General features: G+C 37.2%; 3 protein-coding genes across 5 annotated transcripts; 2 read left to right on the top strand and 1 right to left on the bottom strand.

Annotated features, from left to right (window-relative positions):
- Nucleotides 1-3,040: 3,040 nt before the first annotated feature.
- On the top strand, nucleotides 3,041-14,865 carry LOC122002290 (MORN repeat-containing protein 3-like). 2 transcript variants are annotated; one of them, XM_042557411.1, is made up of 11 exons: nucleotides 3,041-3,722; nucleotides 4,120-4,348; nucleotides 4,417-4,723; nucleotides 4,790-5,036; nucleotides 10,892-11,353; nucleotides 11,782-12,017; nucleotides 12,095-12,353; nucleotides 12,998-13,177; nucleotides 13,245-13,400; nucleotides 13,577-13,811; nucleotides 14,676-14,865. In XM_042557411.1, exons 1-3 carry the CDS (start codon nucleotides 3,076-3,078, stop codon nucleotides 4,579-4,581), a joined length of 1,041 nt encoding a protein of 346 aa, XP_042413345.1. In that variant the 5' UTR covers nucleotides 3,041-3,075; the 3' UTR covers nucleotides 4,582-4,723; nucleotides 4,790-5,036; nucleotides 10,892-11,353; nucleotides 11,782-12,017; nucleotides 12,095-12,353; nucleotides 12,998-13,177; nucleotides 13,245-13,400; nucleotides 13,577-13,811; nucleotides 14,676-14,865. The 2 variants fall into 2 exon arrangements, with proteins under 2 accessions (XP_042413345.1, XP_042413344.1); XM_042557410.1 differs by having other exon boundaries at nucleotides 4,417-5,036.
- On the top strand, nucleotides 11,219-14,865 carry LOC122002292 (nodulation protein H-like). 2 transcript variants are annotated; one of them, XM_042557412.1, is made up of 7 exons: nucleotides 11,219-11,353; nucleotides 11,782-12,017; nucleotides 12,095-12,353; nucleotides 12,998-13,177; nucleotides 13,245-13,400; nucleotides 13,577-13,811; nucleotides 14,676-14,865. In XM_042557412.1, the coding sequence occupies exons 1-6, from the start codon at nucleotides 11,321-11,323 to the stop codon at nucleotides 13,748-13,750; spliced, it is 1,038 nt and encodes a 345-aa protein (XP_042413346.1). In that variant the 5' UTR covers nucleotides 11,219-11,320; the 3' UTR covers nucleotides 13,751-13,811; nucleotides 14,676-14,865. The 2 variants fall into 2 exon arrangements, with proteins under 2 accessions (XP_042413346.1, XP_042413347.1); XM_042557413.1 differs by having other exon boundaries at nucleotides 14,673-14,865.
- Nucleotides 14,866-15,660: 795 nt separating this feature from the next.
- On the bottom strand, nucleotides 15,661-22,449 carry LOC122002289 (ubiquitin carboxyl-terminal hydrolase 17-like). Its single transcript, XM_042557409.1, has 11 exons — nucleotides 21,925-22,449; nucleotides 20,048-21,134; nucleotides 19,803-19,891; nucleotides 18,707-18,792; nucleotides 18,454-18,616; nucleotides 18,056-18,176; nucleotides 17,801-17,958; nucleotides 17,082-17,166; nucleotides 16,770-16,982; nucleotides 16,600-16,661; nucleotides 15,661-16,529 (listed from the first exon to the last, which is right to left on the bottom strand). Exons 1-11 carry the CDS (start codon nucleotides 22,218-22,220, stop codon nucleotides 15,845-15,847), a joined length of 3,045 nt encoding a protein of 1,014 aa, XP_042413343.1. The 5' UTR covers nucleotides 22,221-22,449; the 3' UTR covers nucleotides 15,661-15,844.
- Nucleotides 22,450-22,865: the final 416 nt, after the last annotated feature.

Below are 22,865 nucleotides of genomic sequence, written 5' to 3'. Positions count from 1 at the left end.
ATAACAGTTATGATTTTATAGTCACTATAATATTAGAAAAAAAAGTAAGATTAAAATTGCTTTGAGCCTTCAAACAAGATTTAAATGATGTTTTTTGATTATGAAATTGTATTATTACGATTCCAATCCAAGATAAAAGTTATAATCTTTCAAAGTTTAAGATTTAATATTCACGTTGTAGCAATTATGAAATCGTAGTTGTTACATAATTATAGCAGTTACAGTTTCATAGTTATTACAATGTGAATGTTAAATTATAAATTTTGAGTGGTCATAACTTTTAATTTGATTTGAACAACAGGATATATAATATATTAAATCGAAACTTGTTTAGAGATATACAATTAGTTACGGGGTGGAACCCATAATGACCTAGTTTCAGGTTAAAAAAATATTATTTAAATCATTTTTGAATGCTTTAGATAATTTTAGTCATAAATTTTTTTCTATATTGTATCAGCAACGGGATCGTAGTTGAGACAACTATGTGGCCGTTAAATTACAGCAGCTACAAAATCATAGTTGTGATAACTACGTAGCAGTTACGATTTTTAACTATTACAATACGTTCGATCAATTTAGGATTTAGACAAGAGATAAATAGTACGTGAAGATAATTATATCATTTTATAGAAGTAAGACATCATTTTATAAAAAAAAAAATGAAAATGGAGCGCTTCACCTTATTTGATTTTTTTTTAATCAAAGGGCACCCCACCTCCTTAAAAATGACATAATTGTTCTCCCTTCAGAACTATTTTTATTATTATCCTACCTATATCTCTTACCCAAATCCTGAATTGATCGGTACATTGTAGCAGCTACATTATGGGAAGAAAAATTAAGAATAAAATTGTTCGGAGCCGTCGAAAAGGATTTAGGCGAGGTTTTTTTATACTAAAATCGTGTCGTTTTCCACCCTATAATTAGTCGTAAATCTATGAATGAAGTTTGATTTGAAATATTGTGTATCCTGTTATTCAGCTTGAGTCAAAAGTTATGATCTCAAAGTTTAGGATTTAATATTCATGTGGTAGCAACTACTAAATCGTAATCGCTACAACTTACGTGATAAATCAGTTGTAATAGTTATGAAACCTTAACTGCTATAATTGTGTGACAGATCAATTATAGCAAATATAAAATTATAGTTGTTACATAGTTGTAGCAGCTAAGGTTTCGTAATTATTAACTTTAAAAGACTATTACTTTTGACTCGAGTTGAACCACATGATGTACAATATATAGCTCATTTAGAGATTTACAATTGATTATGAGATTCCATAATAGTCTAGTTTCAGACTCAAAAAATATCATTTAAATTCTTTTTAGAAATTCTGAACCATTTTAATCTTAAATTTTTTTTCATATTATAGCATATACGGAACCGTAGATACTATAATTGCATGGCAATTCAGTTGTAGCAGTTATGAAATCATAACTGCTATAATTGTATAGTAGCTACGATTTTGTAGTTCAGGATTTAGGTAGGAGATGAATAGTATTGAAGGATAGTTATATTATTTTACAAGAGTAATATATCATTTTGATAAAAAAAAAAAAAAATGAAAATGGAGTGCTTCTTTAATGATCGGTAAAAAAAGCAAAAGGCTCTTAAGGCGTAGCTGACATGGTAATCATATGGCATATTTGTAACATGGAGAGCAAGTAGGGCAGATCTAAAAGTTTTATTAAGGGGGCAAAGAGTTAAATATCTCAAATACATAGATAAAAAATTTATCACATAATAAAAATTAATTGATGAAGATTATTGATAAAGAGTATCTCTGAAAAAAAATAATTCCTTTTAATTCAGGCATTCAGCTATAGATTAACAGAGAGCCCTTCAGGAGATATTTTATTAATTATAATTTATATGTAAAAAAATTAAAACATAAGGGTACTAATTAATAGTTATAAATAATAGATTAGTAAAATTTATTTAGAACATAAGGTTAGTATTACTGTAACTATATTACTATAGTACTCTATTATTTCATATTAAAATATTTAAGACGGTAACCATCCCTAGTGGAGTCGTCCCTAGGAGCGAGGGTTGAATCCTGACAAAATCGATAAAAAAATGCTCTCTTATAAGAAGGTATACTCAGTACATAATTTACTTTCTCCTATGAAATAATCGTAGAGGTCGAATTTCATTTCTTATTTTTTATGAGGTAAAAAACAATAAAATGTATCCTAATTTTTTCTTTATGAACGAATTAACTCGCTTCATTTACTATTTCTAAGTATCTTATAAAAAAGTGATAATTTCAGTTAGTTTTATTGACTATCTTTAGGAATGATCGGTCTGACTCTATAGAAATTTTCCACCAACTACCAAGATAAATCGGGAAGCACATATGATGGTCAGATCATAAGTCCATCATCTTTTAGTTACGTTCTCTAAGAAAAATTTTTATAAATGTATTATAATTAGAGATCGAATCATAAATTTTTAAATAATAATTTAAATATTTTATCATGATATCATGACGCATATTTTAATATCCAATAAAAGATGACTCAATATATTATTTTAAGTTCATTATTTTACCTTGTAGACCTATCAAGTTTAAGAACTTATCAAATTGAGGATTTGATCTTTCTTACTAAGGAAGGAGACATTATACTCCCTTACATGTTTTCCATGCTCGTACTTTAATGCCTCCCCTCCAATTAAATTTAATGCAGTGACGTGGACATGAGTTTGATGGTTTAGGATTTGATCCAATTCCGCTCCCTTGCCAGCTCATGCATGATTTCATCTCAATCCCTCTGTCGCTATCCTTCCTTCAGTCTTGTAAGGTTAGTTCTATTGTCGGATTCGGGTAATCGGGTTTTGCCGAGGTTGGACTCCTCCAGTTGTCCCCACACACCCTCGCACCCCTGATCCATGATCCGTCCGTACGCTCGCCTCCCCTCTCCCTCTGCCCTGCAATCGAGCGGTCCAGATGCGGAGGCGATCGCCACGTCACCCACCAACCGTCCGATGATCTCGTTCCTATATATTTACTCGTCTTTCGTCACCCGTCTCTCTCTCCTCCTCCTTCTTGCATCATTTTAATCGGCGCCATGGAAGTAGGGCGCTCCCTTCTCCTCCATTATTCCTTCTTCGCCGTCTTCCTCCTCCTCTCTGCATCCCTCCTCTACCTCAACCGTGCCTCCGAAGCCTCCTACCACCGCCTTCTCCTCGCCTCCGCCTCCGCTTCCCTTGCTCTGATCTCCGTCCTCCTCGCTCGGTCGCGCCTCCTCCGTATCCGATCCGCCGGCACAAGCCTCCCCGTCCGATGGTTCATCGGGTCCGTCGAAGAGGACCCCGAGAGATTCCCGAACACGCGGGGAAAGGTCGCGCGAGAGGGTGTGTTGCTCTTCGGCAATGGGGATGTCTACGAAGGGGATTTGTCCGGGGGGCGGTGCCATGGGGGAGGCGTGTATTGCTTCTGCGAGAAGGGGCGGTACGAAGGCTGTTGGATCGATGGGAAGTACGAAGGGCACGGGATCGAGAGCTGGGCCCGAGGGAGTCGGTACCGCGGGCAGTACCGTCAGGGTATGCGGCACGGCTTCGGGGTGTACCGGTTCTACGACGGCGACAGCTATGCCGGTGAGTGGGTCGGAGGAAAGAGCCAAGGATGCGGAGTGCAGACTTGCTCCGACGGTAGTTGCTACGCCGGCGAGTTCAAGTGCGGGGTTAAGCACGGCCTCGGCCTGTATCGCTTCAGGTGACGAATTGGTCTCTTTAACAATTTTTCCACGACGCTTATTCTCCCTTCTCGGTTCTACTTCTTGAATCGATCCATGAATCAACGAATTCGTTGTATCATCTTGACGAATCGAACCACATATGTTCCGTGGAGCTGGTTGAACTCATCATCTGTTCCTGATGATAGAGTTCTTAATTTGGAATTATGAATCATAGAAGAATAATGCATCAGACACGAATTTCTTTGTCGATTTCATTTTTCATTTGGTTTGATCTCGTTGAATATGTTATGGAATAATGCATCAAACCACTATAGATCTGTTTGCTCTCTTTTACTCCCTCAATTGGCATGATGGAAGAGCGATCGAGAATTCAATTTCTGTCTACAATTGGGTGACTGGCCTTTCCTGTTGCAGGAATGGTGACAAGTATGCCGGCGAATACTTTGGAGACAAAATCCATGGATTCGGGGTGTACGACTTCGCCAATGGTCACTGCTACGAAGGTTCATGGCACGAGGGAAGGAGACAGGGCTTCGGAAGATACACCTTCCGGAATGGCGAAACACGGCCTGGTGAGTGGGACTATGGCGTTTTGAAGAACAGCCTCTGCGCCTCAGATCCTGCAGTCTGGCGAGCTGTTGAGGTATGCCTCCCAATCCATCACACTACTCTGCTATTCTCATCAATTTGAAATATCTTTCATTTGTTTAGGCTGCAAGGACGGCCGCAGAGAAGGCAACTAAAGTTCCTCAAGTGGATGAACAAGTTAGGCAGGCTGTCTCAGCCGCAAACAAATCCGCCACCGCCGCTCGAGTTGCGGCAGTGCGAGCCGTCCAGAACCAGAAGGAAGACAAATTCTGTTGCATTTTTGTATAAGTTCAAACCTTGCAATCGAAGATTTTGCCAGGAACGACACAGACGTCTACCTGATCCCAATGGAGAATGAGCTATACGCTCCAGAAGCTGAGAGCAAACGTCAGAATTAATACACCATTTAACACTGTAGAAAAGTCCATAGGTTTGCATCGATCTCCATCTGGTCAGCATCTTCTGCTCCATCCACTAAAGAAGAAGTATTTTGTAGGATAATGTGACAATGTGCTGGTTGTCAGTGTACTCCAATCTGCATTTGGATTCTCACTGCAGTCACTGGATGCTCATTTGATTTACTTTGCAGGCTTCTCTTCTCAGCAGACAGATTTGCCTTTTTATTTTTTTAATTTTTTATTTTATCAATTTACTGTATGACTTGGAAACTTAGTAGGGTAACATCTTGTTCTGTTGCAGAATCTTGGAGCAAGCTCCAGCTACTCCCACCTGCAGGCTTTTCAGTAAGTGGTGCTGGCAATATTAGTCATTACATACCGTATTTAATTTTATTTGTTTGGCACGGTTAGTAGAGATAGAATATAAAAATGGTGTGGTACCGGTACGATCTAATAGACAACTTATTTTAAAAATTAAAAAAATATCTTTCATAACATAAAATAATTTATTCCTATATGTTTAATAGCAAAAATGAATATAAAAGTATAATTTTTTACTTTTTCATTTGTATATTTTATACCACGTTAGGTGGGTTAGCCAGGTAATTTTTTTATTACACATGTAAATTTTTTATTTAATTTATTAAAATATACTCCTTCGACCCTCAAAACCTAGCCCACCTCATTAAATTCAAGTCCCCTGGATGGTAGTGCAGAATGGCCTATACGAAGCGGAGGTGATTTAAGCAATTTGGTCCATCCCAACGGAGAGAATAGTCTAGGCTACCCTAGACATAGAGTTCGAGAGACTGGTGCGAGTAGGTCAAACGGATTGACATGCTAGTAGATCTGGACAGACTTGTGGGTTTGACAATTTGGGTAGGCCACTTAGACGGCCCAAGCATTGAAAGGTGGTTTGGATGGTCCATACTAGTCGATCTTTGGGTTCCAAATCTAGTTCGGATCCTCTGTCCCAAACCTTCTCTGTCCTCATGTCTCACTGTCGATCGGACGGTCCAGATTACATCTCAAGGTTGTCTTGCACATCACAAGGATACTACATACATCTTAAAGATGTCATGATGCCTTAAGATATAATCTGGACCGTCCGATCGGCAGTCGGACATGGGGACAGAGAAAGTTCGGGATAGAGGATCCAAACTATTCCAAACCTGTGCTTCTATACACATTCAATTTAGACTAGGGGTGAACAGTCTACCCACTAAATCGACCAATCTGTTTATATCGATCCGAATCGAATCGAAAAAAAATCCGCCGGATATAGGGCTAGATGTAGGGTCTTGATATTCCATTATCCGATCTAGTAGGATCGGGTAGTTTTTTATCCCAATAATCGAACCAACTCGATCTACAATCACCCCTACTTGTAACAACTACTATCGATAAGTTGTTACATGTTGTAGTAGTTGTTGCCGATCTGCTACAAGGTGTAATGAATAATGTCTACTATCATTTTAAAATATTTTATTTGTTTGTTGTTTTATATTTATATTTTATATTTCATTGGATATAGAGTCAGATATCCAAATAACTGACAACCCGTCGAATATCTGATACATAATAACTGCGGATATAAGATTAGATGTAGGTTCTGATATTATATTATCTGATCTATTAAAGTTAGATAATTTTTTATCCTAATAATCGAATCAATCCGATCCACGATCATCTCTAATTTTGACTTGTTTTATGTGGCCATGTGGGCCTTTGTTATTTCGTTTTTTTTTAATTTTTATAGCTCTCCGAAGGATTAACCCAGAAGATGACTAGTTCAACCCTAAAATAATATTCCACCCTATCAAATTAAATTTAGGAAGCGCTTGCATCATGCATTCAGTGTAGGGCGTTCACTATCCATAATCTCACCATAGACAATTGCTTTCTGGGCAGGATTCAAATTGTGATACTATATTTGCAATCAAAGTACTTTACTGTTGCACCATGCCTCGAGGGCACCTTTGTTGTTTCATTTTTTTTATATTAGGTATCTAGATCTTATAACTAGGCTAAATTGGGTAAACGATATCACCTCACATTCTGCCTATCAAATAAATCTAGGAAATACGCTAGCTCCTGACGAGGCACCTAACACACTAAAAATTTGATCGCCACAAGTGCTCTCGCAAGGGATCAAACCTTCACTTCCTGTGAAAAATGCCCAGTTGTTGCCAGCATGCGACACTTTGGGGAGCACCTTTATTGTTTTATTTATTTATAGTTGACACTAGATATCCAGTTTACGTCAACTAATCATAGGATGACCAACTTAGCTCCACGAAAACTTTCTACTAACCAATAGAGTAAATCGAGAAGCACTCGCAACAGATGACCCATCAGCCCAACATTCTTAATTTAACCATTTATTAAGATAAATTCATCCATTAATTTGTCGAAGTTGGAACTCGATCTTTAGATGTTTGGAAACTGAGAAGGTGTCATGTCGCTGCACCATTACCCAAGGGCACCTTTATTATTATTTTTAGTTGGTACTAGATATCCAGCTTATGTCAACTAATCCTAAAAGACTAACATTCTTAAGTTAACTTTCTATTAAGAAAAATTCATCTATTAATTCGTCAAAGCTAAGACTCGATGCATATATGCTTGAGAAACTGTGAAGGTGCACTACCTTCACCTTTATCGTTTTATTTTTTTTAGTTGACACCAAGTATCTAGTTTTTTGAACCGACTAATCTTGGAAATGACCGGACCGGCCCGACCCCACGAAAGTTTCCCACCGTCCATCAGGATAAATTGGGAGGTGCTCGTGGTCGTCTATCTAGACGACTCGCTTTCTCAAAACTTTTATTGTTTTATTTTTTTTTGTTAACACCAGGTATCTTGCAGCTTACGCCGACTAATCCTGGAGTAACCGACTCAACCCCATGGAAATTTTCCCATCGTCCAACAGGGTAAAACAGGAAGCGCTCGCATTGAGTGGCCCATCAACCCAGCATTCTTAGTTCAACCGTCCATTAAAAGAAATTCATCTGTTAATTTGCCAAGGTACGTTTATTATTTCATTTTTTTAGTTGACACCAAGTGTCCAGTTTATGAAGACTAATTTTGAGGATGGTCTATCAAAACGACCAACTTTCTCAAGACCTTCATTGTTTCATTTTTTTAGTTGACACCAGATATCTAGGTTATGTCGACTAATTCTCGTGATGGTCTATCCAGATGGCCCGTTTTCTTAAGACCTTTATTGTTTCATTTTTTTTTAGTTGACATCAAGTATCCAACTTACACTGACTAATCTTGAGGTGATCGGTCCGACCCCATGAAAGTTTCCCAATAGCTACTCGGGTAAATAGGGAAGCGATCGCAATAGACACTCCATCAGTCTAGCGTTCTTAGGTTAATCACATATTAAGGGAGATTCATTCATTAATTCATGGAGGCACCTTTATTGTTTTATTTTTTAATTGGCACCAGGTATTCAGCTTACATAGATTAATCCCGAGGGTGACTAGCTCAGTCCTACAAAACTTTTCCACCGGCCACTAAGATAAATCGGGAAGTGTTAACAGTGGATGACCCATCAACCCGACATTCTTAGTCAACCGTTCATTAAGAGAAATTCATTCGTTAATTCGTCGAGGTGGAAACTCGATCCTTAGATGCTTGAGAAACTAAAGGTGCCCCGTCACTGCACCATTACTTGAGGGCATCTTTGTTATTTCATTTTTTCAATTAATATCAAGTATTCAACTTATACCGATTAATCCTAGGAGTGACCGACCCTGTCCCACGGAAGTTTTCCATCTGCCACCAGTAGAGCCGTCAATTTAGGTTGGGCATGTCGAGTTAGTCCACCCTTGTCAAATAATTTAAACGGGTTGAGTTGGAATTTCTAGGTGGACTGACATTCTTGGGTCTATGTCACGTGTGGGTCGACTCATGGTGTGATTGGGTTGACCCGGGGGTTGAGAAGAAAAAAAATTATCCAAGTAAATTTTTTCTCAAATAAATAGAAGAAGCAACAACAAGAGATTTAGGAAGTGTTTGAGAAAACTTTTGCTTATTTAAAAGTGATTTTATAGGGATTATTTTGAAATTAATAAGAATCTAAAATATGGAGTATTTGGAAATAAAAACCAAAAGCTAATATAAGGTAAAATTTAAATATTTGATAAATAATTATTTCTAACTTTAATTTTTAGTTAAATGATAACAATGTCCTCAAACTATATAAATTAATATTTTTTAATTATCTAAATATAATTTTGATACACTAGTATTTATATAATTATTATTATATTTTTAATATTGTATCAAAAATAATTTTTTTATAACAGGAATGTTTAAAAATATATATAAATTAATAAAAATAAAAATATAAAAAGTGATAAAATTTATATAGATATGCAAAAATATGTATAAAAAAAATTTGAAAATGTAAATTATATAAAAAATAAAATATTATTTAAAAAATAAATACTTAGGTCATTGACTAATCCTCGGGATGACTAACCAGACCCCACAGAAGTTTCTCCCAACCATCAGAGTAAATCCGGAAGCGCTCACAGCAAGAGGCACATCAGTCCAATGTTCTTAGGTCATTCACCCATTAAGTAAAATTCATCTGTTAATTTGTCAAAACTAAAACCTAATCCTAGATGTCTAGGAAATTGAGTAGATGCGCTGTCGCTGCACCATTGTCCTGGGTCACCTTTGTTGTTTTATTTTTTTTAGTTGATATCAAATATTCAGCTCTTCAAACTAACTAATCATAGGGTGACTTGCTCGACTCCACAAAAGTTTTCCACTTGTCACTAGAGTAAATCGGAAAATGCTTATGGAGGCTTTCCAGAAAGCCAACATTTTTAGGCCAGTTTTTCACTAGAAGTAAAATACATTGTAATGCACCGCAGTTGAGATTCAAACCTTAGATTCCTTGATTATAAGTTGGAAGGTCTAACCATTGCATCATTGCCCGGGGCCACCTTTGTTGTTTGATTGTAGTAAAAAGGTGATTATGTTCACCACAGACGCCCCTCACAATTTTTTCCTGGGTTATATGAAGGTAGGTAAATCACAGGGTCAATTTATATCCAACCGCCAAGTAGCTAGGAGATGGGAGGAGTTTTTTCCTCGAGGGCATATGTTCACTGAGAATTGATCTCTACCCCCATTATAATAAGCATGTCACTCTCTAGTTAACTGGGCATTCTGTGGGGACATCTTTGTTGTTTCATTGATTATATTGATTGCACATTAAATTTTCTAGATTACATGGAGGAAGATAAATTATAAAATCAATTTATAATCGACTATCAAATGATTAAATGGAAAGAATTTTTTTCTCAAAGATATATACCCGTACAAATTAATTTTTATTCTATTGTAATAAATCTATCACTATTTAATCAACTCGAGGACACCACTATTGTTTCATTGATTGTATTGATTGTACATTGAATTAATCGTTGTTCTGATTTGTATTATATGAGTGCAGAAACCATATTTAAAAACTTTGTTTTCATATTTCAATTTTATGTTTAAGTTCAGTTGAGAGAAAACACTCAAGAGAAACCTCGTATACTTTCTTAAATTATGATCGAAATTAAATTCAAAAAACTTCCTTTTGATCCCACATAAAAAAACAAAATCTGATAAATCATCTGAGCTTTTAGATATTTAAATTTATTTGATAAGATAATCGAATCGAATTGAATCAAGTTTAAAATAAATTAAATTTTTAAAATGATTGTTAAATTTTGTTTGATTTATTTTTTTATAAGCTTGAGTTTGTTTGAAATTTAATTTAATCTTGATTCGTTTAGATATTATTGAACTCTTAATTTAAGTTTGACTTGAGCTTAGGCTCAAGCTCGAGCTTGAGCTTGAGCTGATTCGAGCGACTTGGTTCGAAAGTACGTGCCACTGTGTCTCTCTCATCCATCTCTAACTATGCTTTTCTTTCAAAAAAGCAATTCTACAAAGTGATGCTACGTTTGATCTGAATATACTGATCCATTCCTAGTGAAAGATTTTTCAAATTTGAATGAAAAAAGAAATCAATGAAGCTTTTCATTATTTTATTTTATCAAAGAATCATTACTACCGCGTGATAAAAAGTTGGGAGTTTTCAATTAGAAAAAAAAAAGTTGCATTTTTTATGCCTTTTTTTTCCATCCTCATGCATAAATTGCCGATGCTTGCCTTCTTCCTCTCAGTGTAGGCGTAGCACATTTGTCTGGGCTATTTTGGACGCCCCTTCTCTCCCCCGGCGCCAGGTGTGCTGCTCAACGCGCACGCAGAAGTCGGAGGGGAAAGAGAGGAACGGATTGGTTGTCGACGACGACAGAGAAAAGCAATGGCAGCTAGTGACATTTTGAGAAGAAGAAATAAATGCAGTTTTCCAGTTTCGAACAAAAAAGGGATTTTGTTAAGGGCGAAAGGGAGCGCCTTGTGGCGTCTATAAGCAATGATGTTTGCTCACGCGGTCTTGATGAGCCAGGCAGAAGAGGTCGAAGCGACTGAAGCTGTTGATCCTCCGCTTCCTCTCGCCTGCTAGAAACCTCGCATTACCAACAACAAAAACAAAAGAGGTTTTTTGGAATAGTTCATAGAAGAATCGAAGAATAGGTTGCGGAAAAAAGGACATGATGGTGGAGGAGCGGTGCTTCTTCAACAAGGTCATTTCTCTTTCTTCCTGCTTGTTATTTGTCTTTGTTTTTCAAATGAAGGGTAGGGGGAAAAAAAAGAGTTTCAATCTTGCTCCTTTATTTTACTTTTCTCTTTTGAGCATTTCATTGTCTGCAAATGGAGTATGAGTAATTGCTTTCTACCTTATTTGTCTCCCCTCTCGATCACCCAAATCTTCTCTAGGTTAAGATTATATTGCACATTTTTGGAGGTCCACTCCCTGCTTTATCTTGGTAAAAATCCAGGAAGAATGAGGGTAGTCTCTTCATTGTCTTTCTTCCCAACCCCTTTCCCTCTTTCTCCTTTCTTTATCCAGAATCTCCCTCTCCTTTTCTGCTATCACTTGCTCTGGTTTCTGTATTCGTGTGTTCGATATAGAGCATAGTAAAGAGAATAACCAGTGTGAAATTTCTTGCAGGACACACTTGTTGTCAAGGCACCAAAGAAAACACACATTGCATTGAAGATGTTTATGTTAGTTACTGTGACAATATGCGGCATCTATATTTGCTCGGTATGTACAAAGCAGATAAGAATGCAAAGCAGACCCAGAATTTTGAAATTTGAGATAATCAAACCACCTTGCAAGAATTCTTCAGTATCACATCGAGAATTCGCGTATTTGCACTATCCATCACCAGTCACTCATAGCAGGCATGCGCGTTGGCAATTTGTTCTCTTGGCTTTCTTTCATCCATTTTTATGTGACCAACCAGTCATTGTCTTATCAGGGAGGAATGTGCATGTACACCAGTTCATTTTTTTTCTATCGTGTCGATGCAGAGGTCTGGAAGTGGGTGGTTCGAGACTCTCTTAAATAGTCATGTTAACATTAGTTCTAATGGGGAGATCTTCTCTCCCAAAGAAAGGAGAACTAACATATCTACAATCATAAGGGCATTGGACAAAGTGTATAATCTCGATTGGTTTAGTAGTGCTTCGAAAAATGAATGCACTGCAGCTGCTGGCTTCAAGTGGATGCTTAATCAGGTAAATCGGTTGAATTCTTTTTGTCTTAATATGCCTATTGAAAGTTTATAAGTTTGCATGGTTTGAAATGATGACAAAGTGATTTCTTTTCAATTTGGATGCAATTGAGAGTTTCTTGAACTCCTATTTTGATTTGAGTTAGGATGAGCTTTGTATGGATGCTCTGGCTGAATCGAAACGAATTGTTGCTATGTGTTCATACTTTTAATGCTGCACATAAGATATGGTTCTGTGATTTGCCAAAGCCGAAAGAATGAGGTGCATGAATAATGTATGAGGTTCATGTATAATGCATGGTCACAGGTAAAAGAGGGTGAAACTTGGGATAAGAACTCCAGTCTCTTCAGGGATCCACATGCTTTATGAGACCTTTGATAACAAAACGTGAGGAAACGCCAATCATATTGTACAAAGTCGTAGCATCTGCAGATAATTGTTTGCTCACCTACTATTGGTTTAACTAATTTCTTGCAAGAGTAATATAATTCACTTCTTCATGTAAGTTGACAAGTTTAAGCTTTAAGTTATTAGTTAAGCATAGTTTCCCAATGTTACTAGTATTAAATGAGAGATAATTCTTGAATTCCGGCCTGATCTTACTGCATCAATATGATTCTCACATCGATTAACTGGGACTATTTCAGGGTCTGATGGACAATTGCATAAAAGTCATCCAATATTTCAGGGAAAGAGGTGTCTCTGTAATATTCCTATTCAGAAGGAACTTACTTCGTCGTTTAGTTTCACAGCTCGCAAATGATCATGATCGCAGTACTAAGCAACTAAATGGAACACATAAAGCTCATGTACATTCTGAAAATGAGGTTAGTCTCCTTTGTCATACTGTTACAATCTCCCGAATTTTATGTCACACCTATTGACAACATTCAGGCCAACATTCTCGCAATGTACAAGCCAAGGATCAATACCTCCGAGTTAATCTCAAATCTTAAAAATGCTGAAAAGTTTGCGAGTGATGCCTTGGAGCACTTCAACAATATCCGCCACATCGTTCTGTACTACGAGGATCTTTTGCAAAATAGTACTGTGAGTTCAGCTTATCTATTGACTCGGGTTCTCATTTATTATGCTCAATAATGAAGTTAGTAAGTTATTTATAAATAGAGCACTTGTGGGTGAAGTTCGAAAGGAAAGATTTTGTTGTTAAAATGCAATGCCCTTTAGTATACCACTTACATTCTTTTGTTTATTTTCTTCCCCAGAAGATGATGGATGTCCTGGAGTTCCTCAAAGTACCTCACAGAAAACTAGTTAGTCGGCATGTTAAGATACACACAAAACCACTACCCAGTTTGATCGAAAACTGGGATGAAATTTACACCAGTCTCAAAGGAACAGAGTATGAGAGCTTCTTGAAAGCTGATTATGTTTCATAGATAATCTTGCCTCTGCACGAATTCCTGTTAGCCGGGTTTTCCACGGCATGGTCATGGCAAGGTAGAGAATTATTTATTTCAAATTTTTCGTATTGATTGCTTATCATTTTAGTGAACACAATAAAAGAGTTTTCTAACATTTACTGACCCCAAGCAGCCAAAACATTTTATTGCAAGTTAGAACTACTTACTATGTCGACAAGGATCCCTTGGTACCAAAACAAGGTTTCACAAACAAAGGGGGATCAACAGAATACAGTGTTGGTAGTCAGTCTTGTTTTAATAGCTTCTTGTGTGAGTTTGTGAGAGCATAGGTTACTTGATCTCCTCTGCCATTTTAGCTTCTATTGTGAGTCTTGTTTTAAAAGATTTCCCTTGCAAATAGGAGGAAACGAGGCTATGACCCGAACAGTCCTGGCAGACAGTAGGGAATCTCCAAGTTGTGATGTTCCTATCCTCCCAATTCTATGACATCTTTCCATAACTTAGAGCTGAGATCAAGAGAAATGTTAAGTATCGCTTGAAATGTCGGTGTCCAACTGTTAGTATTTGGCACTGGTACAAAAGGGGTAGACGACGAGGTCAAGTATCAAGGGAATGCCTTTTCAGTTTAGTACCCTTTGAAATTTGAGGGCTTTGGCAGCCTTTCAATAGTATTGAGTTTGCGAGATACATTCTTGAAATCTTTCCCCAAAGAGAAATTCTCCCTGCTGTGTGCACTGTCTTGATCAGGTCTGTTAAAGCCTTCTAAACTTTGTTTGGAATTGGGAAGTTCCTTCCCTTTATAGTACAAGTGAATTAGCATTGGATTCTTGATTCCCAATGAAATTAAGTCAAAATAATTTTTCTTTCACTACATTTATTGTTGCATTTACAGAATATGTATGCTGCTCAGCTACACAAATCTCCATTTTGTTTTCAGCAGATTTTCTATCAAGAGGCTCAAGACAGAAAGACACAAGAAACACTGAGTAGACTTCTTGCACACGGTTATTCCATGTTAAAGATGGATCATTCCAACCTACAGATCTTTTATTTTATTTGAATATATAATATCTATATATAGTTCATTGTGTTTTTTAATTTTATTTTTTATATTATTTCTCCTCATAAAACTTTCTAATCCGTCCTGTATAAAAAGCAAGCTAGCAATGTTCATATTTTTGAGAGAAATCTAAGCTTTAGCACATGAGTTCAATCATGCTCTTACATGTCCTCCATTAATATGAAGTTTGGTCCTTCAAAATCAAATCTTTTGAAGTTCAATCTTGAAGAGTAGACTTCAAAAAAATTTAAAGTTCATTGGCTCTTCTTCCTTGGCTCGTGAAAAGGATTCACGTAAAGGGCGTTGGGTGAAATCTTCATGATTTATCTCCCTTCCAAATCGTATGGGATAGTTTTGGAAGGCCTCCTAGTGAGGGTTGTCATATTTTTCTGTAATAGTGAAAAGGATTGAAATCTCCTATCTTCTTCTATTGTAACTTGAGGAGGCATTGAATTGTTGGTTCCTGAGGCATCATCTGGCTTGCAGTTGGACTCCACACTCCCCGCTACTTGCTCCCTCTGGCAGAGCCACTGAGCTGCCAACATGACGCTGCTGCCACTCCCAACAGCCCTCATCATAGCGTGATCTCTCATCCAGGATTGCTCGCTTTCCACGTAAACCAAGAACGAAGTCGCAACTGCAGGTGAGATCCTGTGCGAGTGGAAATTGTTTTCGCTGTCCAAGTCACCGCAAACTGCTGTTTGTTCAATGAAGAATGATGGAAGAGGGAAAGGGAGGATGAAGTTGAAGGACTCGTTCATGATTGCAGGTGCTGAGCAAGAGCAGAGTGAGATTCAAAATTGCACACAGGACAAGAAGAACAGCAAAATGCAGCCCATTAGGAGAGGCACAGCACCACGGATCATGAAAAGAATAATAAACTGTGTGATTTCATAAACAAGTCTCAGAATTCTCATGAAATGAATATTTTGTTTGTCCCTCCTTATTTTAGCAAGGTATACAGAGGATGGAATAGACTAATTTCCACAGTAAGCAAAATTATAATAGATTAATACAGCCTACTCTACCTACACATATACAGCTGAGAGTTATCGATAAGAAGAATCAGATGTTCTTCCCCAAAGGGTAGAGCTTCTTCTCAATACACTGGACTTTAGTTTAGTTGGGATAATCACATCAGTCTCTCTACTCCTACGTCCTGTTAGTTTACTATGATTAATAGTGTGGGAATACAAAAAGGAAGATGCTCCCTCATCCAGACACTGCTCTCTGCCATCATCCCATATCCTATCAGCAGCAACACTATCTACATTCTGATTTGCCGCTGCATATGAGTGGGTTGAGTACAAGGGGGAGCCTCCACTGCTGTCCGAGAAATCTGAGAATCTCGAAGGACTCTGCCGAGCTTGTTGATCCAAGTTCCCAAATATGAAGTCTGAGAACTCTTCAGTGCTTGTTGAGTTTCGCGTGCTCTCTGTACTGCAGGAAGCCTCATCTGAGCAGCTGAATAGGGAAGAACTGTCACTCGAAGAATCTCTGTCTGGGAAATGAAACATTCCATCAATGGAATTACAAGGTTTAAGGCTGAAACCATAATCAACCATCTGATTTGGTTCATCATGGTGTTGATTAGGCGTCGTGGTTATGGGGTTATAACTTGTTTCTTCTGTGTCATAACCAGAAGAACAAGCTTCTCTTGACTTGCTCCTCTTAGTCAATACTTGGTCTAGGGACAAGGTCTTACTTGTCAAGCTTGGACAATGCGGTGAACATCTATCATGAGGAAAACGTTACTAAATCACATTGTGAAAAAAATTAAGCACATGGCCATCTAAACATTTACCTTGCATATAAAAGCATGTATGCATTTTTTGACATGACTTGTTCAAGCTCCATGGATTTTACCTGCACATGATGTGATCATGTTTCCATGTTCAGTTGTACACATGGTAAATGTTGGCAAGGCGACTAACAAATACAGTACTATTATATATTAAACCTATTCAAACTTACCACAGCATCATCCGTCTTAAACCATTTCCCTTGTATATTCTTCACATAACACACATAGTGGCCAGAAAAAGCAGCATTCATAACATCCAAGTGAACCACCACAGAATAAAGCTTGTACCCCAAAGATTTATCAGTTGTTTCGCGCATATAAGGAGCTAAATCCAGGTATTCAGGAAAACGAACAGCTTTATTGAGCTTACCAAATTTACCAGACTGTATCAGGATAGATAGATACATGTAAACAAACCAATTGCATTACTATATTCAAGGAAAAACAAATTATACACCATCATTGTTTCTCGCAAGAATTACCTGAAACCGTTTCAAGGCAATTGTAAGGATATTAGGGGCATCAACTATTGCCAATTTCTTTTTCGCTCGCTCATACGATTTGCAACTGAGGTAAACAAGTGTACAATCACATGGGATCAATTCATGACTAAAAATAATCAGTAAAAAGCTCATTCTTAGGATGTTACATCACATGAAGGGTGAATTAAAAGACAGACACAATGATTGAGAATAGCACATCTAAACATTCCATCATCTTAGTTGCTCACAATACCATATAAATGTGTTTTGCTTCTTGAAAATGATAATAGATTCACCGAGTAAAGATAACAGACTTGAAACTTTATTGTGAAGTGAGGAATCATCAATAACAGGTTATAGAAGGAAAAAACATTGCACAGGAGAAAATAGTCGAAAAGATTCATTAAGATAAGGAGGAAATTTCAATTAGAGTCCAGGTTTTATAAGGAGGAAATTTTCAATTAGGGTTCAGGTTTTACACAAGGATGATCATTGACAGAAAAATTTGAATCAGATGATTTTCCAATTCTCAGAAAGATGAGAGAATAGCTACATTTTTAGCGACAGAAATTCAATCAATTTATGCTTTAAGACAACATGCTTAATAAAGATTTTCCCACTCCAGATAAGTGTTCCGCCTATATAACATGTGGGCATAATAACTCCGAAGGTATAACAGTCTAAAATGGTTAACTATCAAGCACTTGTATAACACTCACCTTGGGCAATGATATCTATTCTCTCCATCCAAAACCTCAGTCATCGTAAATTTTCTGAGAGCTTCTTCAAGTGTTCCAACATTTCCTTCTATATCTAATGTAAGATCCATCATTCTTTCAAAACGCTCAGATCTATTGCGGCACTTCAGACACTCTATCTGTAATTTCCAAGAACTTTCAATTAAAATTTTAAATCATAAAATGACTGGAAAACACTTTAGCATTGGAAAACAAATTAGGCATCAAAATCAAAACCTTTGAGAGTAGGTAACCACCAAAAGTTAGTTGTATGAAGGTAGTTTCTTCAGTCCACCCATCAACAGAGTGTAAGCCAGCTTCCTTAAGGCAAACAGATTCCATTGCATCAATGACATATCTGTAAAAGGACGAAAATGAGTATATAGATATACACACGTGAGCTGTAACAAAATAATGAATACATAACCATTTTCTGAAAATAAGAGCTTATATTTTTCAACCTACCAACAAAAAAAACTTTCTCCTCTCTTAATTCTCAAGCATCAGTTACAGATAAACATACTGTCTCAGACATTCAGAGCTGATAAGGTAGCATTTAAGCATGCTTCATAGTTTTATAATATTAATAATTTTAAATACTAAACTCCAGTTAAATATGATTTATAACATATCACCTCAAAAATTCATGGGCATCTTCTTCTCTTCCAAGACCAAGATGACTACCAATTTTGTGTATGTGAGAAAGTATGCCAGCAGGAGATAAGGGAGAATTTCCTGCCTCTACATTCATAAGAAGATTTTCTAGTTCACATGTGAAGCACCATCCTCGCTTGGGGCCTGTTATTTAAGAGTTTTCAAACATTAGTAAAAAAGCTTGGGCAGCACACAGCAAAAAAAATGACGATGTAACCAGTGGATGACACATGCATGATTTTGAATGGACTCCTTCAAGAAGATAAGCAGCAAGTGGCGTAGTAAAAGCCAAACACTGGAGCACAACATTCACATAACAGCTGCAGAAAAGGAATGATTTAGAACATATTTAAAGCGGATCTTAAAAAGACAGTACAATAAGTGAGGAAATGTGTTATACATAATGTATTTTGTTACAGATACATCTTGTTACAGCTAAAAAGAATCAACGTGTATTGAGCCATTATTATTCTCTTTGTGATATTTTTAAGGTAACAGTTTCAGAACTTAACCTGAAACTTAACAGACTGGCTTACAGAAGGTTTCAAGCACAATAGAATTTGGGCCTTCAGTGAAAAAGTGGAAATTCAAAAGTTCACAGCTTTTCATCAGGGGAGAAGCAGAGTGTACGGATGCTCTACTATTTATCTCGATGATTTAGCCAACAGGGAGTAAGAGAGTTGGATTCTGTGGCATGATTTGTTATACTAAACTCCTCTCAGAGAGGACAGATAGGGGGGAAGAGGGAAAAAGTAAAATCACCTGTATACCCTTTTGTTTTCAATTAAATTTACCTAATAATACACCTAACTTTGATGTATTTTAGTGATTTAGTCAATTAATCCTCTTTGCAACCACCTCTCCTCTCTGCTCTCTCTGCACAGTAAATGAAGCTAGGAAGAGACCTTCTCATCTCTTCTCCTCTCCATTCCCTCCAGTTAAATAGAGCCTTAGGCTTATAAACAATCTAAAAATTAAATTGTTAGTCAACAAAATTGAAGAGAGAACAAAGAGCATCATCAATTATTATTCATAAAATCATGTAAATAACTGGTCAATGACTAATAATTAAATGAAATAATCATCAATCTTTATTGGCAAGTATGAGAATAAAAAAATGAAAAATCTCAAGAGAACCATTTTGGCAAGGATCTCATGTAGAGGAGGAAAATAGATTCAAAACTTCAAAAGACACATGCTCAACCTTGTGAGCCAAAAAATATTAAATAAGGATGCTGTCAAACAACAGCTACTAAAAAATATTAAATAAGGATGCTTTCAAACAATAGTCACCAAGAAAAAAATTAAACAAGGTTCAAACAATTGTTACCAGTTGTGGCAGTTTATTAGACCACTAGGACGTAGAACCACTTTGTCAAAATTGTACAATTTGACAAAGTACTCAAATGGGAAAAGCATCTGAAAAACAAAAGGAAAAAATGTCACTATCTCAAAATACCTAAAAAAATGTGATCCCATCCATAACTTCATTTACTGCCAAAATAAATAATAATAATAATAATAATAACAATAATAATAATAATAATAATAATTATTATTATTATTAATTCAAACCTTCAGTCTTTTGGAAGAATCATTGTTGAAACTAGATGTATGTTGCTTTGAGATCTTTGAAAGCTTTAACTGTTGAACAACTCTTTGAACAGATGTTTTAATGTCACTCGAACGAGATCCTACATTGTGATGAAATCTCACAGGAGCTTTAGGATGGTTATCCTCTTTTCTAGATGCATAGTCTGTTTTGAAGTGTCCAGCAGGAGATGCTTGTGTAACATAGGCTGGTGATAGAGACATCAAACTTTTAGACTTAACTAGCTGCGCACTGTGACTTTTTGAACCATAAGAAAGACCTGATTCATTTATAGAAGTTGTAGAGCTTGTATAGACAGTTTGGGCCACTCCTGACAAAGATCGTAAAGAAAGCATTTCATTCCTTGACTTTCTTTCAGAGCATATAGCCTCATCAGAAAGCTCGTTGGAAACAGTCACATGTGAATTGGCATCCAAGATATTGTGCTCTCTCTCTGTGAATGTTGTGGAATCTGTTGCATTAACAAGAGCGGAACTTTGAGTTATATTTGAATGATTTAAACAGCTTTCAGAATCTGTAAGCTTTGAGTTTGAAGGGGTATATTCAGCACTTTTAGCCTCAAATAAAGGTACTTTGCGCTCAACTTCTGTTCTTACTTTATCATGTGAGACATTAGAAGACAAAGTATCATGTGAACCGTTAGAAGATGATTCAATTTCACTTCCAGATTTGTGGTGTACACTGGCACAAACAACAGAAGAAAAGTCATCTAATGGTTTAACAGGGCCAGAGAGCACCACATAGCTCGATGATGAAGAATCAGATGAATCAGACGCGCTTTCTGTTCCAGATGAGTCCAAGAATTCATCATCACTAAAAGCTTCAGACGAGTAGCTTGACTTAGTTGATAGCTTCTTGCTGGATGTCATTACTAACGTCTGGTAATTTCCTTCAATGTATGGATAATCATTATACAAATCAGATCCATCACCTGTTAACCCATTCAATGGTGTGATACCAACTTGGGCACCAAAACTATCATCAATACGTGGGCGACCACAACTATTCTCATGTCCTTGTCTCCAATGGATTATCTGGCATTTTCTTGTGCTGCAATTACAAAGCAGAAACAAGCAAATACCAAGTGCTAAATGACTTTGATCAGAAGAAAGATCAAGACATGCTGAAGCTTATGTGGATAGATGTTCTAAAATAAATAAAAAAGAAAAGCTGATAATGTGTAGTGGAGTAAATTCCATAAGCAGTATAGAGAAGTATATAAAGAGCTTAGCAATTTAAACATGTATAGTTAATGAGACTCAAATCTGAATCCTTTCAAGTATATGCCACAAGAATATAATTTGAGATGGCAAGATTTTTATGTGTCACGTTTCAATGGAAACAAACAATCTGTTAGGGTTGAGCCCACTATAGCACCACACATTGGTATCATGATTCCCAAAAGTCCACTTGTAGAATCAATCTCAATAAGGCGATGCTTGAGTTTGCCACCTCATTGCCTTTTTCAGATCAGTAATTAGTGCGTCAAGAAACAAGAAAAACCTTTTCTTGATTGAGAGGGAAAAAATCATTAACATTATCCCCAAAGGTAGCCCCTTTATCCTTATATATATTACCTATATTTATATCCCCAAGTTTGATACGAAATCCTAACTCTTTACAACTAGGTCCCCATTCCCCAACACCTTAGATGTGAAGCCACACAGCTATATTTTCGTCTTCCATTGTAAAAACAATACATCAAATAAACGTAGAGATAGATCAGATCCCTAAGTTCAAAACAAATCCCATAATCGCGCAGTAAAAGGAAGCATAACTCAGCAAAAATCCCACAAAACTCCAATAATTTCTGAAATTGACAGAGTAGAAGACCACAAACCAGTATCTCACAGCTTTGCATCGAGAGCACCTCATCGTGGTAGGGATGTGGCATACAGCACACACTCCCCCTCTCGGCCCAGCAACCCCGCCTTCCGCGGCCGGGATGACCCCACCGCGCCCAAGGACCACACGCAAATACTCCTCCTCCGCCTGCACAGCCTCCTCCGCCGCGAGGAGCGCGAGCCGCATGACCTCCGCCCGCCTCGCCTCGGCCCGCCGCCACTTGCGCCGAGCCAGCAGCGTCAAGAGCGGGCAAAGGAAGAGCGCAACAACGGCGAACCCTAGGGAGGGCATGCTCCTGCGCCCGGACCACCCCGGTCCCTCTTCCTGTGATCCTCGTCCGGCGCCGCGAGCATAGATCTTCCCTCGAGCTTCCACCTCCCGATTCCCGCTGACCTCCTTGCTCCCCTCACTCCCGGCGCCTCTACTACCTCCACGCTGACTCCGCTCCGGATTCAGACACCGGCGACGAGAGATCGAAATCGGCCGCTAAAAGCCATAACCCCATCGATTATTGCTAAATATAAAAAAAGAAAAGTAGTACCACCAAAACCTATTTCAATTAAAAAATAGCATTCGTAAATCGTAAGAACAGAGAAATGAGTCAAGCATTTCGTTTGACTAGTACGAGTCAACAAGGTGTTGTTCGGCATCATCTATTATCAGCATTAATTAATTTGTAGAATATTTTTCAATTTTAAAGAGTATCGTTATATATATATATATATAACAACACACCAAATACGTATTTAAAATTGTGAAATTGTTCAAAGACCAACTTAATTTTTAAAATTTTCAAAATATATACTTATTTCTATTTACCCATCTCTCACCCATCACTAAGCTGTTACATTAAAAACACCACCACTATACAGGAGCAAGGGATTATCCCTTTAAATATAAGAACGCTATGTTTTAAATAATTTTACTAGTCTATTA

Source organism: Zingiber officinale, chromosome 7A (assembly GCF_018446385.1).
Source record: "Zingiber officinale cultivar Zhangliang chromosome 7A, Zo_v1.1, whole genome shotgun sequence".
In the NCBI taxonomy this organism is placed as follows: Eukaryota; Viridiplantae; Streptophyta; class Magnoliopsida; order Zingiberales; family Zingiberaceae; genus Zingiber; species Zingiber officinale.
This window is presented reverse-complemented; position numbering and strand designations above follow the sequence as displayed.

Excerpts from the sequence above, each read along its gene's own strand:
- LOC122002290 (XM_042557411.1), top strand. The coding sequence starts at position 3,076 with ATGGAAGTAGGGCGCTCCCTTCTCCTCCATTATTCCTTCTTCGCCGTC. Across the intron at positions 3,723-4,119 it reads CTCGGCCTGTATCGCTTCAG|GAATGGTGACAAGTATGCCG; the intron begins GTGACGAATTGG and ends TTCCTGTTGCAG. Across the intron at positions 4,349-4,416 it reads CAGTCTGGCGAGCTGTTGAG|GCTGCAAGGACGGCCGCAGA; the intron begins GTATGCCTCCCA and ends TCATTTGTTTAG.
- LOC122002292 (XM_042557412.1), top strand. The coding sequence starts at position 11,321 with ATGATGGTGGAGGAGCGGTGCTTCTTCAACAAG. Across the intron at positions 11,354-11,781 it reads AGCGGTGCTTCTTCAACAAG|GACACACTTGTTGTCAAGGC; the intron begins GTCATTTCTCTT and ends AATTTCTTGCAG. Across the intron at positions 13,401-13,576 it reads ATCTTTTGCAAAATAGTACT|AAGATGATGGATGTCCTGGA; the intron begins GTGAGTTCAGCT and ends TTTCTTCCCCAG.
- LOC122002289 (XM_042557409.1), bottom strand. The coding sequence starts at position 22,220 with ATGCCCTCCCTAGGGTTCGCCGTTGTTGCGCTCTTCCTTTGCCCGCTC. Across the intron at positions 18,617-18,706 it reads AGGAGTCCATTCAAAATCAT|GCCCCAAGCGAGGATGGTGC; the intron begins GCATGTGTCATC and ends CTTAAATAACAG. Across the intron at positions 18,177-18,453 it reads GATGCCCATGAATTTTTGAG|ATATGTCATTGATGCAATGG; the intron begins GTGATATGTTAT and ends GTCCTTTTACAG.